Source organism: Chiloscyllium punctatum, chromosome 8 (assembly GCF_047496795.1).
Source record: "Chiloscyllium punctatum isolate Juve2018m chromosome 8, sChiPun1.3, whole genome shotgun sequence".
Lineage (NCBI taxonomy): Eukaryota > Metazoa > Chordata > Chondrichthyes > Orectolobiformes > Hemiscylliidae > Chiloscyllium > Chiloscyllium punctatum.
In genome coordinates, this window is record NC_092746.1 from 48,547,599 (window position 1) to 48,566,558 (window position 18,960).

General features: G+C 39.2%; 1 protein-coding gene across 3 annotated transcripts in view; it reads right to left on the reverse strand.

The window, feature by feature from the left end:
* gabbr2 (gamma-aminobutyric acid (GABA) B receptor, 2) overlaps nucleotides 1-18,960 on the reverse strand; it is a 968,818-nt gene that overhangs the window by 125,735 nt on the left and 824,123 nt on the right. For all 3 annotated transcript variants that reach the window (XM_072575495.1, XM_072575496.1, XM_072575497.1), the window contains exon 11: nucleotides 4,706-4,838. In XM_072575495.1, coding sequence (XP_072431596.1) covers nucleotides 4,706-4,838 — 133 coding nt within the window. The remainder of the gene's footprint in view (nucleotides 1-4,705; nucleotides 4,839-18,960) is intronic.

The following is an 18,960-nucleotide window of genomic DNA, read 5'->3' on the forward strand; positions in this document are numbered from 1 at the left end:
TTATCATCTGAATGGGGGTTAAAGCTAAAAATCACACAACACCAGGTTATATTCCAACAGGTTTATTTGGAAGCATTAGCTAGTGCCTCCAAATAAACCTGTTGGACTTTAACTTGGGGTTGTAGGATTTTTAATTTTGTCCACCCCAGTCCAATACCAGCTCCTCCACAGCACATCTGAATGGTGTCAGTTTATGAAAAGGTGGGGAACAATGAGACCTGGGTGTCATGTGGAACAGTCACTGAAGGTTCGCATGCAGGTGTGGCAGGCAGTAAGGAAGACTAATGCATGCTGGCCTTCAGAGCGAGAGGATTTGATTATAGGAGTAGGGATGCCTTGCTGCAGTTATGCACGGCCTCGTTGAGGCCATACCTTGAGTATTGTGTCCAGTTTTGGTCTCCTAGTCTGAGGAAGGATATTCTTGCTACTGAAGGAGTCCAACAAAGGTTCACCAGACTGATTCCCAGGATGGCAGGATTAACATATGAGGAAAGACTAGATTGACTGGGTTGTACACGCTGGAATTTAGAAGAATGAGGGTGAATCTCATAGAAACATACACAATCCTGATGACACTGGACAGGCTAGATATGGGAAGAAGGTTTCCGATTTTGGAGAAGTCCAGAACTAGGGGTCACAGTGTAAGATTAAGAGGTGAGCCATTCAGGACTGAGATCCTCCCACAATCCAAAGATGTGCAGGTCAGGTGAATTGGCCATGCTAAATTGCCCATAATGTTAGGGAAATAGGTCAGGGTGCGTTTCTCTGTGGAGGGTCGGTGTGGACTGGTTGGGCCGAAGGGCCTGTTTCCACACTGTAGGGAATCAGAATCTGAATCTGAAATGAGAAAGAATTTCTTCATTCAGAGAGTTGTGAACCTGTGGAATTCTCTACCACAGGAAGCTGTTGGGGCCAGTTTGTTAGATATATTCAAGAGGGAGCTGGATGTGTCCTTGCAGCTAAAGAGATCAAAGGGTATGGAGAGCAAGCAGGAATGGGATTCTGAGATTCCATGATCAGCCATGATCATACTGAAGGGTGGTGGAGGCTTGGAGGGCCAAATGGCATTCTCCTACACCTATTTTCTATGTTTAATAGTGCTATGTTAATAAACTTTCCAAATTCATCATGTCTACATTAATTAATGATATAGTTTTATATAAAAACAGACTTATTCATTCATTAAGTTAAAATATAAGATGGCTTTCTTTAGGGCATAAGGTAATTGAATGGTGGAGCACGTTTGACAGGCCATGTGGTTTAATCCTACTCTCATTTCTTGTGGTCTTGTTAGCTGAACATATTGACAATGTTCCATATGGTAGACTAATTAGTAAAGTTAGATCACATGGGATTCAGGGAGAGCTTGCCAATTCAATAAAAAACTGGCATGATAGTAGCAAATTGAGGATGGTGGTTGAAGATTGGTTTACAGACTGGAGACCTGTGACGAGCGGTGTTCCGCAGTGACCAGTGCTGGGTTCACTTTTGTTTGTCGATTATATCAATAATTTGGATAAGAATTTAGGAGGTATGGTTATTAAGTTTGTGGATGACACCAAAATTAGTGGTATGGTGGGCAGTAAAGAAAGTTATCTAAGATTACAAAGGGATCTTGATCATTGGGGCTAATATGTTGAGGAGTGTCAGGTGGAGTTGGTAAAACAAACAAGGGCATCTACAGTTAATGGTAGGGCCCTGAGTGGGCCTCAGGGTTCAGGTACAATTGCATCATTGGCAGATAGGGTGGTTAAGAAGGCATTTAGCACATTTGCCTTCATTGCTCAGACTATTGAGTATAGCAGTTGGGACATCATTTTGAGGCTGTGCCAGGACGTTGGTAAGGCCAGTTTTAGAGTTCTACATACAGTTGTGGTCATCCGGCTTTAGGAAGGATATTACTAAATTGGAAAAGATTTACAAGCATGTTACCAGGACTCGAGGGTATGTGTTAGAGGGAGAGGCTGGGTAGGGTGGGACTTCTTTCACTGGAGCATAGGAGGTTCAGGGGTGGTCTTATCAAGCTTTATAAGATCATGAGGGGCATAGATAAGGTGACTAGCAAAGGTCTTTTTCCTTGGGTTCAAATCAAGGGGACATATTTTTAAGGTGAGAGGAGAAAGATTTAAAAGGGACCTAAGGGGCACATTTTTCACACAGAGCATGGTTTGCATGTGGAATGAGCTGCCAAAGGTAGTGGTAGATGCAGTACAATTACAACATTTAAAAGACATTTGGATAGGTAAATGAGTAGGAAAGATTTAGATGGATATGGGACAAATGCAGGCAAGTGGGATTAATTTAGTTTGGGAAACTTGGAATGGACTGAAAGGCCTGTTTCCATACTGTATGACTCTATAACTCGAAGAGAATAGACTGTTACACTGAAAACTTTCAGTGGGGTTGGTCACTTCTTTCTCCCTTTTCCATTGACCTCTCAATATGGCAATTATAATCCCTCGATTGCACTAATGCTCATCTGAAAGCACTCATCTACTTAGGATAGTTAAGGGGAGTTGCTTCATTAAAAAAATTGCATTAAGGTACCAAGAATTGGTAATGTGGTCAATTATACAATACCTTTATGAACAATAATTACATAAGTTGGCCATTTTCTGCACATATTTTTTGAAAGTAAATGTTAGTCGCTAAGACTGTTGTTTCAATTTGAGCAGGAATCTCACACCTGAAATGCTGATGTCTTGCCCTGCCATCCAAAGACTCCAATTCTTGTGTGTTTTTCTTTGTTTCTTCTACCAGTGTGACAGAAAATTAGTGAACCTATCACACTTGTTACCTAATCAACCATAGAACAAATGAAAGGGCTCTATTTAAGCTATTTACAGGTCATCCTGCTTTGTTCAATTTCAGTAAAGATATTAAGATATCAGGCAAACACATTGCAGAAATGTGATTTGGAATATTTGCTTTGCTGAGGTGAGTCACCATTCACTGTAAGTATAAAGCTTAAAATGGATCTGTCAGAGCAAACACAAGATGAAATAACTTTGCACTGGATTTTATTATTAAACTTGCATCAAGTTTCCTACAAACTGACAAATCATAAATTGAATCTGTATGACAGACAGATTTTAAATCAAGTCTGTATTTACATCACAAGAATTTGGTGCATTGCAATTTGGAAATTTCTGAAAAGAAATTATAGCACATTGAGCATGATTTAGTTATAAAGAAACTAAGATTTGTTTGTTCTTATCCAACAATAAAATAGCCAAACACTTTACTAGGAACATAATGGTCTCTAAATTTCACATTGTTGGGATGTCATGGACATGATGTGACAAATGAGCAGTATGTACTACAATTAAATGTATCCTTAGCCTGTACAATAATGTTGATGTTCCTGAGTCTGAACTCAGTACTTAGTTCCTTTATTACTAGCAGATGGAGGTTGTTAGAGTCATAGAGACGTATAGCACGGAAACAGATCCTTCAGTTCAACTTGTCATGCCAACCAGATATCCTAAATTAATCTAGCCCCATTTGTCAGCACTCAGCCCATATTCCTCTTAACCCTTCCTATTTCTGAGTGCACTAATAACTATGCTTCCTCTACCCATCCAGATGCCTTTTAAATGTTGTCATTGTACCAGCCTCCACCACTTCCTCTGGCAGGTCATTTCATTGCTCCTCAGGTTCCTTTTAAATCTTTCTCCTCTCACCCTAACCGTATGTTGTCTAGTTCTGGACTCCCCCACCCCAGGGAAAAGAGCCTGTCTATTTACCCTATCTATGCCCCTCATGAGTTTATACTTGTATGTATTAGATGTTTAGCAGCATTTTGCCCAGCTTTTTCATCAGTACCTTCAAGCTCTTTAATACTTAGAGAAAACAAGAGAGACATCACAGTGGAAAACTCTCAATATGATTTTCCATTCAGGACACCTTCCTGAAGTGCTTGTTATTTCTCCATTGTCACTTCGCTAACATCCTGAATTCTGTACCAAAGATCGTCAGCACAAGGGGTTCAGTAGTTCTAAGGTAAGGCCCATCAACTTTTCAGGGTGATGAGAGATAGGCAATAACAGAGGCCATTTGACATACACGTTCATCCTTAGAACATGTTTTATTTTACCATTATTACTGAAAAGAAAGATAGATTGCTGAAGCTTTTCATCTTGCACTCATCAAGACACAAGCAAGAATGCCAAATTTCAAAATTTCACAGACTGATGGCAGCATCCTTTTAGTTGAAATACTACTTGCAATGCACTGAATAGTAGCAGTGATATGTGACTTGCCTTCCCAGGGCATTTTGAGGGTAATTCTGAGTGCACTAATAACAACCATCTTATGATACTAAGTCAAGCTCATTATGTGCTTCATTTAAGCTTGCTAGAAATGATATACATTCAAGTTAATTAATATGTTCAAGCCTTGTACATTTTTGAATAAATCAGAAGATTGGGGAGCCTATTGTCCCTTGTTACTTTCTCCACAGCAAGGTCTCAACAAATCAGAGATAAGTTGCCAATTGATCAGCACCTTTTTCTCCTGTAAGATGAATTGTTGTGATCATTTGAAATTTGGCATCCTTGGGTTTGTCCAGATGAATGGAAATTGCAAAACTTCTGTAATATGTCTCTTTTCAGCAATATTCAAATTCTGTATTACCAACTGACTTTAAGCACTATTCTTGTTCAAAGAAAATGCATTAATGGAATCTTTCTTGTGTAATACTTACAGTACAGAGGGTCTCAAATGTATTTGGCATAACAAATGATCCATCAAGGCCAAAAAGGAATATGGATGCGTAAGAAAGCATTCCCCCAAGGATAATAAGGTTGTTCATGTAGGGACTGGACATCTTTATCAACCTATAGGAAGGAATAGACAATAAGCAAGGGTCATCTGTGGGTCTTATCGTAAAGAATGATCTCTGTTACATAACTAACAATTGTGTAATGGCCATCTCTTTTTAATAATTCATGAAGAACTTCTTAAATGATGTGCATCAATGTGATTAAAAACTATCATATTTGATTAAATATGTTACATGCACTGTGGAGTAGAAGAAAAACATACAGACTTAGAGTAAGTTTCAGTTCCATGTAACTGCAAGCTACAAAGCAAATATAATATTGGAACCAAACTTCTGGGAAGCAAAATCCAATTGACTGGAATGTGTTTTACAATGAAATCTGCAGAGCAATGGAATTCACTCCGTTTCCCCCAAAGTGAAAGAATGCACTTCCTGAACTGTTGATTAATATTCTGGATTCTGCAATGAATCCTAAATAGCTCATTAGAGGGAACAGAAGAAAAACCAGCCTTTCACAGCTTAATTGCTACAGTGATCCTTGAATCCTTTTAAGTGGCCAACTGTACATTTAAATTTGAATAAATATTGAAAGTGCAGAATGTGCAACTTTCATCAGATGAGGTTAAATGCCAAATTTAAAAATTTACTCAAATCATACTGGCTAAAAACAAACAGGTAAGAGTGAGAATGCAATGAACAATGACAGTTTTGAGCAGTGCAATTGCTCCTAAGGAATAATTTGTCTGAAAAATGTTTATCTCTTATTATATTGTGAAGGCTATTGTTTGCTGGTAACTTCAGAAAGTAAACAATCCTGGAGTAATAAAACTACTTTGAGGTCAGAGGTCAAATAAAGTTCTTTTCTTGACCAATGAGCATCTTCTTGAGAGCAGGACCTTAATCCTTTGCAAACAAAATTACTCATGGCACAGTTCACAGTGCAAATGGAGGAGGGTGTGTAAATCCTGCCTGGGGATCCACTGATAAGATGATGTGCACAAGGAGATAGCCTGCTAGTTGACAGAGGACAAGCTCCACCTTGCCCTAATGGGAGGAAAGATATTAGAACAGTCTCTATCACAAGGGACAAAGTATTTGTCAAACTAATGGGGCTAAAGGCAGATTTGTTGCCAGGGCCTGATGGCCTTCATCCAAGGGTTTTAAAGGATGTGGCTACAATAATAGTGGGCATTGGTCAAAATATTTCAGAATCTGCTGGATCTAGAAGAGTTCCAGTGGATTGGAAATCTACTCATGTGACACCCCTTTTCAAGAAAGGAGGGAGACAAAAAAAAGGAAATTATAGCCTGATAACAGCCATTGGGGAAATGCTAGAATCTATTATTAAGGAAGAAATAGCAGAACAGTTAACAAAGCTTCACATAATTAAACAGAGTCAACATCACATTTGACAAATTTACTAGAGTTGATAAAGGGGTAGCAGTAGATGTAGTGTATTTTGATTTCCAGAAGGCAGTTGATAAGGTGCCACAAAAAGGTAATCCACACAACAGGAGCTCACAGCATTGGTGTGATGTATCAGCAAAGATTGAGGATTGGTTAATACATAGCAGACAGAGAGTAAGGATGAATAGGTCTTTTTCAGGTTTGAAAAACAATAATTAGTGGAATGCCACAATAATTAATACTGGGGCTTCAATTAATTACCATCTACATTAATATCATTGAAGAGATTCAGAGTGTAGTGTATTCAAATTTGATAAAGATACAAAATTGATGGGAGGGTATATTGTGATGAGGCTGTAAGGATTTTACAAGGGGATACTTGATAGATCGACTGCAAAACAAAACATTAGCAGTTGGAGTTTAATGTGGGAAAATGTGAGGCTGTGTACTTTGGGTGGATGAATCAAAAGACATATCATGATTTTAATGGAGAGTGATTTCAAAAAAATATAGCATAGATGATGATGGTACTTTGCACAAAACATACAAAAGTTAACATGCAAGTGCAGAAAGTAATTAAGGAGGCAAATAGAATTTTGACCTTTATTGCTGAGGGTTGGAGTTTAAAAATATGGATGGCTTTTTTATAAACGTATTGGAGTACTGTGTACTGGTTTGATTTCCATATTTAGGAAATGATCTACTATTATTGGACACAGTTCTGAAGAAATTCATTATACTGGTTCCTGGGATGATGGATGGTTAAACAGGTTAAGCCTTTACTCGTTTGGGTTCAGAAGATGAGGGGTGATCTTATCGAAACATATATGATTTTGACAGAGGTTGACAGGATAGATGATGAGAAGATGTCTCCATTAGTGGGGGAATCGCAAACTAGGGGACACAGGTACAGAATAAGGTGACACCTATTTAAAACTGAGATGCAAAGGAATTTCTTCTCCCAGAAGACAGTGGATACCTGGAGTTCTCTACTCCACAGAGTTGTGGGGGCTAGATCATCAAAAGTATTTAAAGAGCAAGCAGATTTTTGAAATATCAGGGATTGAGTGCTATGAGTAGCTGGCATGAAAGAGGAATTGAGGCCTTAGGCAGCTCAATCATGATCTTGTAGAATGGTAGGCTTGAGGGGATGAATGGCCTACTCCTATTCCTATTTCTTATGATACGTTCTTATGTTTATCCTGATATTCTGAAATTAACATAAAAATATTTCTTTGATCCATTTTATAGGAGATTGATTAATCAGGGAACACCCATTTCTACAGCAGGGCTCAGCAAAGCTTAGAGCGTGCAGAATCTTCTCCATTTTCAGCCCTTCCTGATTGACAAGTGCTTGAGTTACGTCCCTCTTGTTGCATGGGCCTGTCAGCATTATAAAACCAAAAGAACTGCCTTTTCTTTCCCCTGGGAAGATGGGTAAGCAATGCAAGTCCTCAGCAAGTATAACTCAACACTTGCCTGATGGAACACCAAAGGTTTTTTGTTGAACTGCCATATATGTGCTCACATGGGAGCTAAATCTGTAAATTTGCACTATACTATGCTATTCCTTATGTAAATAGTTATCAGAATCCATTATTAATGGACATGCTATCAAAATTGTTGATGATCGCTTTTGAACAAGCTTGTGTTTGCAAATTCCATGGAAGGCATAAATCCTGTATTGTACTTCTCTCATCTTCAGCTGAACTTTCCTGTTGTGTGTTTAACACTTCATGTAAACAGCCCCCACCATTCAATTCAGCTGAGGATCAAGTGCAGAGGCACCTCCAGTGGAAGCTGCTGCAGCACCAGTACCAGCACTAGCTGCCTTCTTCTCAGCTACATAGCCCTCCAAAGGCCAGATCACACCGATATCAAGATTAAGCAGAAAGTGGTGAGACCCCAACAACAGGGGAAACAGAAGATCAACTCTCTCAACTCATATAAGCACTAGTGTCTCAGGAAGGTTAGGCTATCGTGCCAGGTCACTATTGACAACTGCAGACTTCGTAGAACAAAAGGTCCTTCCAGTGGATTAGAAAATTGCTGATGTCATGCCCTTAGTCAAAAAGGGGAGGAAGGTAGAAAGTAGGAAGGTATAGACCAGTCATTTAACATCCATGGTCCATTTTTAAGGAATAGTAACAGGACATTTGAAAACTCAATATGCAATCCATTAGAGTCAACATGCTTTTGAGGGGTAAATCATATTTGACTAACTTGCTAGAGCTCTTCAAGGATGTAACAAACAAATAGATTGGGGGGACCCATGGATAAAATATATCTGCTCTTCCAGAAGGTGTTTGATAAGGTGCTGCATAAAATGTTAATACAAAAGGAAGATCGCACAGAGTTAGGGGTAATGTATTCAGTTAGATAAAGAATTGGCTAACCAACAGAAAGCAGTGAGTAGGAATAAATGGGTCTTTATTTGGTTGGCAAGCTGGAATTAGTGATGTGCTACAGGATTCAGTTCTCGGATCCCAATAGTTACATTCTATATAAGTAACTCAGATGCAGGGATAGAGTGAACTAAAATAGATGGGAAAGTAAGTAGTAATGAAGAAATGTGAAATTTACAAATGGGTATGGATAGGTTAGGTGAATGGACCAAAATTTGGCAGATGGAGTTTAAGCGGATAAGTGTGAGGTTATCTATTTCGGTGGCAAGAGTGGAAAGACAACTTATTCTCTAAATGGAGAGAAACTTCAGATAGCTTCAGTGCAGAGGGATCAGGGTGTCTTCATGCATGAGTCACAGAAAACTAGTATGAATGTACAGTAGTTAATAAGGAAGGCAAATGGAATTTTGGCAATTATTGCTAAAAGAATACAGTATGGAAGTAAGAAAGGGTTGCTGCAAATGTATAATGCATTAGTGAGATTGTACCTGGAACTGCTTACAATTTTGGTCCCCTTACTTGAAGAGGGGTATGGTCACATTGGAGACTGTTCAGGGAACATTCACCAGATTCATTCCAGGGTTAAAAGGTTTGTCTTATGAACTGTTTGGGTTTACACTTGCTAGAGTTTAGAGGGATGAGAGGAGATATAATTGATGCATATAAGATGCTTTAAGAGATTGATAAAGTAGACACAGAGCAGATAGCTCCTCTTGTGGCTCAATCTAGAGTTTTAGGGTAATGGGCAGCAAATTTAAAACAGAAATGAGAAGGAGTTACTTCTCTGAAAAGTTTGTGAATCTGTAGAATTCACTACCCCACAGTAGTGCCCAGACATTGAGTAAATATTAGGAGGAGATCCACAGATTTTTCAATAGTAATGGGTGGGAGGGTTATGCAAAGCGAGCAGGAAAGTGGAGTTGAGGCTGAAATGAGATCAGCCATGATTGTGTTAAATGGCAGAGCAGGCTCAAGCGACTCAATAGCTTATTTCTGCTCCATGTTCTTATAATCGTCTGTCAAATCATGAAAACAATGTCAGAGGGGATGCACTGTAAACAACAGTCTCTCAATGCTGGAGCTCTTCAACTTTACTGAAGGCTTCCCAGTCTATCAGAATAAACTGACCGTGTAACTGATTGCCTCAGTACCGCTGAGGAAATACAAGCACTGTGGAGAATACATCCACAGTCAGGAAGAAACGTATTTATGGTTATAAATATTCTTAATTTTATTTTTGAGGCTTAATTGCATTTTACAACAGACACAAAGGGGTCTCTCCAGAACCTGCCACTGCGAAAGCTAGAAGAGGCAGCGTTACCTTGGAATTTAATGCAAGTAAACATAAAGTCAATCTTTGTAGATCATAATGGAATAGTTTGATAATTAAATGCTAAAATTGTAGCATCAATGAAACTTTGACATTTATTCAGACAGAATACTAAAATGTAGTGGTTAAATCAAAAAAGATAATGGAATGTGTCACAAACAATTCAGAAAGGTGAAAATGATACTTTTTTTGTTTATTGTCCTCTGCTCCTGTTGATAATGAGGTTAGTTTTAAAAAATTGATTGTACGTATTTCACTTCAGTATTGCAAATAGCCGGCGGTGTCCTGACACAAAACCTGTTGATGAAATCCAATTAAAAATGATCTACAGTAAATTCTTTCAGGTTGAAAACAAGGTCGGGCTCATTATTGTATTCAAAATTGGGGATAATCATTCAAAACACAGATTCACAATCACACAGATCTAAGAAAGAAAGTAGAAAGGAAAAAAAGAGAAATTACAAATTACATAAAATCAAAGATATCTGCATTAGTTCCTGTGAATTAAGCAGTCCAGTAAGTCAATATCCAATGCAGGTTCTTCCGGTTGGCTGTGCACAGAAATCCCTTTTTGTTGGAGCTTAGTCATATTGAATTGCAAGCAAAAATGCAGCAGTTGTAACCAGGTGAAATATAAGGTACTTTCCAGAAATCATATGTTTCAGAGAGACTGGTAGGAGGTGGGCATGAGCAATATCTGAAGGTGCTTATTCTTCTAATGCTACAAGCAAACTCCCAGGGGAATTTTGTTGTGTAGTGATAGTATCCCTATCCCTGGACCAGGAGGTCCAGGTTCAACTCTCACTTCATCAAGAGGTATGTAATAACATGCTGAATAGGTTGATTAGAAAAATAGGTTAAATAATTTTGGGGCCCTTTTGTGGTAGTGGTAGTATCCTATCCATGGATCACGGGGACCAGGTTCAAATCCCACCTGCTTCAGAGGTGTCCAATAACATCTCTGAACAGACTGATTAGAAAAAGTAGGTCAAATGAAATAAAACATTGAAATGGCAAGCAAATTCCCTAAATTATATTAAAAAACAGTATAACTAGATGTAATTCAAACAATCTAGCATTTGGGATTATATGGCGAAGGCTTCTGCCTAAGCCAGGTAGGGAATGAGGTCAATGTTAAGCAAAAATGGTTTTCAGTAATCTCCTTTGTTCTGAATTGGGTGAGTTTGATGCCTTGTCCCTTTGTGTTGGCTTGGCTGGTATGTATACCAGCAAGATGGTGTACAGCTTTATCCTCTGGTTGCTGCTGATCAGAGTTTTCCAGAAATTGTGGATTAGTGATCAATAGCATTCATGTTTTCAGTTCAGAAAATCGAAGCAAGAGGATATAGTTTTAAAAATGGGATCTTTTTCTATTTGTCCTTTAGACATTATAAACAATAACCTTTATACCTAGAGAGCTGGAATATGAAGAGATACAAGTTTTGCAGCAGTTAAACAAAGCCCTGATTAGAGAACATCTAGAGTACTACGCACATCTGTGGACAGTACAAATTAAAGCAATCCTTTTTTCAACTTAGAGGTCAGTAGCACAGATTCACAGGATATTTCAGAGCTCCAAGATTTTGGTTTGAGGAAAGTTTATGCAAACTAAACTCTTATTTGCTGAATGTAGAAAGTAAAGGAGCTAACTTAGATGTCTTTAAGATATTGAAAGGAATTGATAAGATAGCCAGGTACTGTTTTTGCTGGTTTTGTGGATCTAGGCAGAGCCTAATGTAGGGGTTATTTTCGAGCCCATAATTGGGGGGCAGGGCCGGTGTTCTCCTATCAGGGGTGTGGATGCTGTACTTGGCACTGGAGTGGAGGTGCTGTGCTCAGACTGGGAACCCACAGCCTGGGCCCAGAGAAACACAGAGGCCCATGACATTTTTCCATGCTCTTCGATCCAGGACAAAGAACATTATCGTAAATGCAGAAACTGGCCATTTAGAAGGATATAGCTCTTCACATAAAGAGTGGCAGAAGTGTGGAACTCTTTCTGACAAACAGCACAAGTTCAGTTAATGATTTTAAGTCTAAGTTCAACAGAGTTTTGCTAGCCAAGCCTATCGAAAGATACGCAGTTATGACATCTGAAGAGAATTAAATACACTTCAGCCAAAATCTCCTTGAATAGTGGAATAGACTTCAAGAAGCTGAATGGTCTACTCTTATTCCTGGATAGCAGGAACGAATATAAATGAATGTATTCTGTGCATAGTATGCTAAGTGAAGCCGATCAAAGACATAGTATCCTTCAGTTTCTATGCATAAAAGTTATGCCTTAAACCATAATTTTGAATGAACAATGATTTTCTTCAAATCAAGTGCAATTAATATGATGAATAATGTAGAATAAATATGCCAGAATTAAATTTGTCACTGAATGAATGTTTTTTTTTGAGAGAACAACATATTCAGGATGAAACTTAATTGAAATGCATTGTGCCATTCATCTCAGAATCATTTAGCAATACAGCATGGAAACAGGCCCTTCGGCCCTTCAGCAAGTTCCAAGAGCCTGCATTTGGTCCATATCCCTTTAAATCCTTCCCATCCATATACCTATCCAAATGTTTTTTAAATGTTGCTATAGTACCTGCCTCAGCAACTTATTCTGGCAGCCCATTCCATATACGCACCATTCTCTACGTGAACACGTTGCCCTTCGTGTCCTACTTAAATCCTTCCCCTCTCATCTTCAACCTATGTCCTCTACTTTTAAATTCCCCATCCCTGGGAAAAAGACTAAATGCATTAATCCTATCTCTACCTCTCATGAGTCTATACACCTCATTCTTCTCCAAGGAATAAAGTCTTATCCGGGCCAACCTCTCTCTATAATTCAGGCCTACTAGTCCTGGCAACATCCTTGTAAATCTTCTTTGCACTCTTTTTAGTTTAACTATGTCTCTTCTGTAACAGGGTGACTAAAACTATACACAATAGTCCAAGTGCAGCCCCACCTTTGACTTACACAACTGTAACATAATGTCACAAATCCTATACTCAAACCCTCGACTGATGAAGGCCAGCTAGCTAAATGCCTTCTTCACCATCCTATCTACCTGTGACCCCACTTTAAAAAAATGATGTACTTGTACTCCTAGATCCCTCTGTTCCATAACTCTCCTCATGACCTTACCATTTACTGTATAATTCCTACTTTGGTTTGACTTTTCAAAGTGCAACACCTCACACTTATCTGTATTGAATTGATTTTCCAATCCTCAGTCCTCTTCCCATTCTGATCAAGATCCCTGTGTAATTTTTGATAACCTTCCTCGCTATCAATGCTACCTCCTAATTTTGTATCATCTGCAAACTTACTAATCATGCCTTGTACGTTCACATCCAGATCATTTATGTAAATAACAAATAACAAAGGTCCCAGCACCGACCCTTGGGGCACACCACTAGTCACAAGCCTCCAGCCTGAGAAACAACCTTCAACCATTATCCTATGCTTCCTATCATTGAGCCAATTTTGAATTCAATTAACTGTCTCTCTGGATCCCAAGCAACCTAACCTTCATGACCAGCCTGCTGTGTGGGAATTTGTATAAGGCCTTACTAAAGTTCATATAGATAACATCAGTTGCTCTACCCTCATCTAGTCTCTTGATTACCCCTTTGAAAGACCAAGAGATTTGTCAGACATGACTTCCCACGCACAAATCCATGCTGACTATCCCTAATCAGACCTTGACTATCAAAATGTTGATTGATCGTGTCCCTTAGCATCATCTGCAACAACTTGCCTACCACTGATGTTAGGCTTACTGGCCTGTAATTCCCTGGCTTCTCTTTTATTAAACAATGCAACATTAACCACTGGTGAAGTTCCGGAAGACTGGAGGGTGGCTAAAGATGAAGGAAAGTCTCTGTAACGGCTCCTAATCTTTTTTCCCAAGCCTCTCACAACGTTTGAGAATGAAATTGATCAGGCCCAGGGGATTTATCTACTCTAATGTACTTTAAGGCTGCAAACACTTTCTCTCTGGTCTGTAACAGTACTCATTAACTTACTGTAGTAAGAACACAAGAACAAGAACAGGAGCAGGAGCAGTGCTGCCATCACAAGATGATAATTGGTCTGGCTCAGGCCTCAACTCCCCTCTCTAGTAAGCTCCTCAAACCCCTCAACTCCTGTTAAGCTCAATTAAAGTCTTGTATGTTTCAATAAGACCACCTCTCATTTTTCTAAACTATAATGAAAAAAAAAGGCTTAATCTATTGATCTGTACTTGATAAGTCAACCAGTTCACCCAAGGATTAGCCAAGGGAATCTCTTTTGAACTGCCTCCAATGCCAATATACCCTTTCTTAAGTACAGACCAAAACTGTACACAATATTCCAGGTGTCAACTCACCGTGCTCTATACAGGTATAACAAAACCTCAACACTTTTAAACTCTAAACTGTTAGCAATAAAGGTCAGATTTCCATTTGTCTTCTTAGTTACTTGTTGGCATCTGCATACTAACTTTTTGCTTTTCCTACAAGCATATAAACTAGGAGTAGGAGTAGGCCATCCAGCCCTTTGAGCTTGCACCATTGCTCTCTCTCAATGACATATTCCTACTTTCTCCTCATATCTGTTGACACCAACAAAATCCAGAAATTTATCTATCTCTTACTTGAATATATTCAATGACTTGGCATCCACAGACACTGTGTAGAGGATTTCAGAGGTTCACTACTCTTTCAGAGAAGAAGTTTTTCCTCATCTCAGTCTTAAATGGTCTACCCCATATCCTGAAATTGTATTTCGTCCTTCAAGGCTCCAAAACCAGGGACAAATGTTCCTGCATCTAGTCTGTCCAGCCCTTTTAGAATTTTGTATGTTTCAATCAAATCCCCTTTCATTCTTCTAAACTTTAGTGAATGCACAATAACACCCATTTTATTCTGTGTTAACTTTTTTTGGGCCTCTGTCCATTTAAATAATAGTCTGCCTTTTGATTCTTTGTAACAAACCTTACACTTCCCAACATTCAATTACATCTGTCAGATTTTTACCCAATCACTCAATCTATCTTTATACCCTTGCAGATTCTCTATGTTCTTATCACAGCATGTCCTCCCAACTATTTTTGTATCATCAACAGATTATACTCTGCTTCTCCTCCAGGTACATCCAGACTCTATAAGAACTGGTTTTGTGCAATCGTGCAGCAGCTGAGATGGAAATACTGTTGACAACCTTCCACTGTTCATACCAATGGTGCCACTTTTAAACCCCAGCTGTGCATCGCTTCAATGTTGCAAATGGAAATTGACTATCACATTGTATTGCTTCACTGGAATCATATTGGAAAAGTCCCAGAAAGGGCACCAGGCACCCTATTTTATTCCCTGAGGGCCTGGAGGTGTGTCTGGAGACGATGGACATTCCCTTCCCTGTGGCCCCAAAAAGGAGGCTGCGCCATCAGCCTCAGCCTAGCCCCAGACAGCAGACCAGGCTAGTGCCATTTCTCAGGCCAAATATAGTACCCAACAGGGCAGGAGGAAGCTATGTTTCTTCTCATTTTGTTTTCCTCTGTGCAGACCTACCAGATTCGTGTCAGGAAATTACTTCCAAAACTGGGAATGCTGGGAATTGCATCAACATGCTGATCTGTGTGTGCTAACCCTTAGCTGTGCAACTTGAGGGAATATTAGTAAGAATGTCAATAATCTTCTCCATTCTTCAAAGTTTAGTGCCACTTTCTTCTCTCTGCTGCTTCACATTCACTCTAACTCTGCCATTGCAAGTAACATCACAAAGGTTAACAGCATACAATTCACACCATTATAGAGAGCATCTCAACTAATGGCCCTCAGCCATCTCATCCTCATAAACTACTCATCTTTTCCACCCTCCTCCTCGCTAACTGAGTATCCCTGATCACACGTGTCCTGATCATGTGCCACCACTAAAAAGTATTTGCATCCAGTTTGTGCCAGTCGAAAGCAATATCCTATCTATTCTAATCCCATCTTCCAGCACTTGGCCCAAAGCCCTATATACCTTGGTACTGCAGGGATACATCTAAATGTTACGAGGATTTCTGCCTCAACTACCCTCACGGGCAGTGAGTTTCAGATTCGCATCACCTGCTGGTTAATATTTTTCCTCACATCCCTTCTAAACCTCCTGCCCATTATTTTATACCTATGCCCCTAAGTGATTGATTGCTACACCAAGGGAAAATGTTTCTTCCCACCTACCCTGTCTTTGTTTCTCATTATTTTGAACACCTCAATCATGTCTCCACTCAGTTTCCTCTGCTCCAAGGAAACCAATCCCAATCTATTCAATCTCTCTTCATAACTGAAACTCTCCAGCCCAGGCAACATCTGAATAAGTCTCCTCTGCACCCTCTCCTGTGCAATCACATCCCTCCTATAATGTGGATTCCAGAAATGCACATAATACTCTACTTGTGGCTCAACCAATGTTTTATATATTTCCAGCATCACCTCCCTGTTCAAGGGTCACACTCCAGGACGTCAATTATTTACTATCTGTAATAATGATTTTGAGGAGGAGGCACTGTGTACTGTATCCGAATTTGTTGATGATACAAAAATAGGTGGGAGGACATGTTGTGATAAGAACATAGAGAACCTGCAAGGGTATAAAGATAGGTTGAGTGATGCACAAATGAGGCGAGCAGTAGAATACTGTGTGTGAGATGTTACTGTGAACCTTGGCAATATCAAGCCATGAAATTCCTGAAAATAGTTCAGACTAAAAATGGGAAAATTTAGCCCAGCTTGTGTTTTACTGTTTTAAGTAAACAAAACCATTGTGCAAACCCCTGAAAAGTAGTTAATAAATAGACCATTATCATTAACATGACATTCCTCACCATAATTAGCAGAAGTTATTTTTAAAATTGGTGTTTTCCAATTTTTTTTAATGGCCTGACCTCTGCTTCCTTTGGCAAAGACTAATGTTCGGTGCATGGGTGAGGGGCAATGATAATTAAGGTTACTCAACAATTAAAACAAGCCTGAAACCTATCGCATTAAATACTTCCACTTTCAGCATGTACCTTCATTTTAACGTAGCTTACTATATTCTTATATTGCTAATTTATATCCACCATGACTGAATAGATTCACTGGCAGCATTTAACACCAGCAGGAATAAGTGTGTAGCTATAGCTAAGTTTATACTTATTCATCAGTTATATCACTGAAACTTAAAGACCAGGAGTACATTTGGCCTACACAGCTCTCTGAAAGCATTATAAATTGATTCATTTCTGTGATGTTGACTGCCATTTATTGCTTATCCCCACATGCCCAAGACGGAGAGGTGTGCACTCCTCTTATATAACTGAATGGCTTGCTAGGCCACTCAAAGGGGCAATTAAGAGTCACCTGCCTTGGTGTGGGATTGGAATCTCAGTAAAAGGATGACAAGTTTTCTGCTCCAAAGTAAGTGGGGGTTGTTTTGTGGCAATTCACCAGCTTTGTAGACTTTTTTTTCAGCCATGTAATTCAAACTCTTAATATGCTATTCTCTATTTATGGACATTCCCCTGCTCTCCCATTGCAGTTATGAGGTGAACCATCATGACATTTCAGAACCAATTGAAGAGTCCATGCCTTCAATAACATTTTCAGATAAACATGCCAGCTGCTAATAAGCAATAATAGTAACAAACATTTTTAAGTGGTAATTTTATCATAGGCATGGTCTATTCTATTTTGTTGTGTTTATAATTGTTATTTTGTGCCCTTTAGGCTGAATGTGAAAGTCTGCTGCTGTGGTGCAGTGGTTCGACTACGTCATGTTGACGTACTTGCATACTTTGCCATGCACCAGTATGATGATTTTTTTGTTCATTCATAGGATGTGGGCATCTATGGCCAAACCAGCATTTACTGCCCAACCATAATTGCTGAGAGGGCTGTTAAGAATCAACCAAAAAGCTGTATGTGTGGAGTCACATGTAGGTCAAACCAGGTAAAGATGGGTGAACTCATCCCCAAAAGGGCATGAGTGAACTAGCTGGGTTTTCTCCAATAATTGACAATGGTTTCATGGTCATCATTAGACTCTTAAATTCAGATTTTACTGAATTCAAATTTCACAAGCTGTGGAATTCAAACCTGGGTCCTCAGAACATGAGTCAAGATTAGAGTGGTGCTGGAAAGCACAGCAGATCTGGCAGCATTTGAGGAGCAGGAAAATTGATGTTTCGGGCACAGGAATGAAGGGCTCCTGCCCGAAAAGTCAATTCCCCTGCTCCTCGGATGCTTCCTGACCAGCTATGCTTTTCCAGCACCACTCTAATCTTGACTTTGATCTCCAGCATCTGCAGTCCTCACTTTCGCCTCCTCAGAACATTACCTGAGACTCTGGATTAAAAGTGTAGTGATAACATCGATAGGCTATCTAGAAGCAGTGGAACATGAAAAGATTAATGAAAATATCAAGGAAAGGATAAAAAAAACTACATTAAACATGATGTTATACCAAAACAGATCATCAACAGGAACTGTCCCTTTCTAAATTACAAACATCAAAGGTTGAATATAGAATGTTGCAGGACAGAAAACAGGAAATGGTTATTGATTCATAAATCCACACTGATCTTTTTTTCAATATCTTTAATCAAATGGTCTCCAAAACCTTTAATATTATTCTGTTTAAAGAATCTCTCTCAATTTTTTTAAAGAAGTTCGTCGATCAACTTCAAAGAATGCCTTTAGGCAGAGGATAAAACTCCTTATCATTCTTGTGTAAAGAAACTTTAACTAACTTTCCCTTTAGTTGATTTTGTATGCTTTTGTTAGTTTAAGTTAGTTACACTGAAATCAGAGGACAGAATTTCAACTACTTGGGGAGTGGTGGGAACATGTGGGCTGAGTATATGTTGAGGTGTGGATACATGAGAGATAGGGTCGGGTGTGAGTATGAGGGTGTGCTAAAGCCCTGAACAGTGGCATCAAGTTGGAAAGCTGGCATATTCTACTTCCACTTCCAGGTTTGACATGATTGTGTTTGAAATGAGCAGGAAATCCCACTGGAGGGG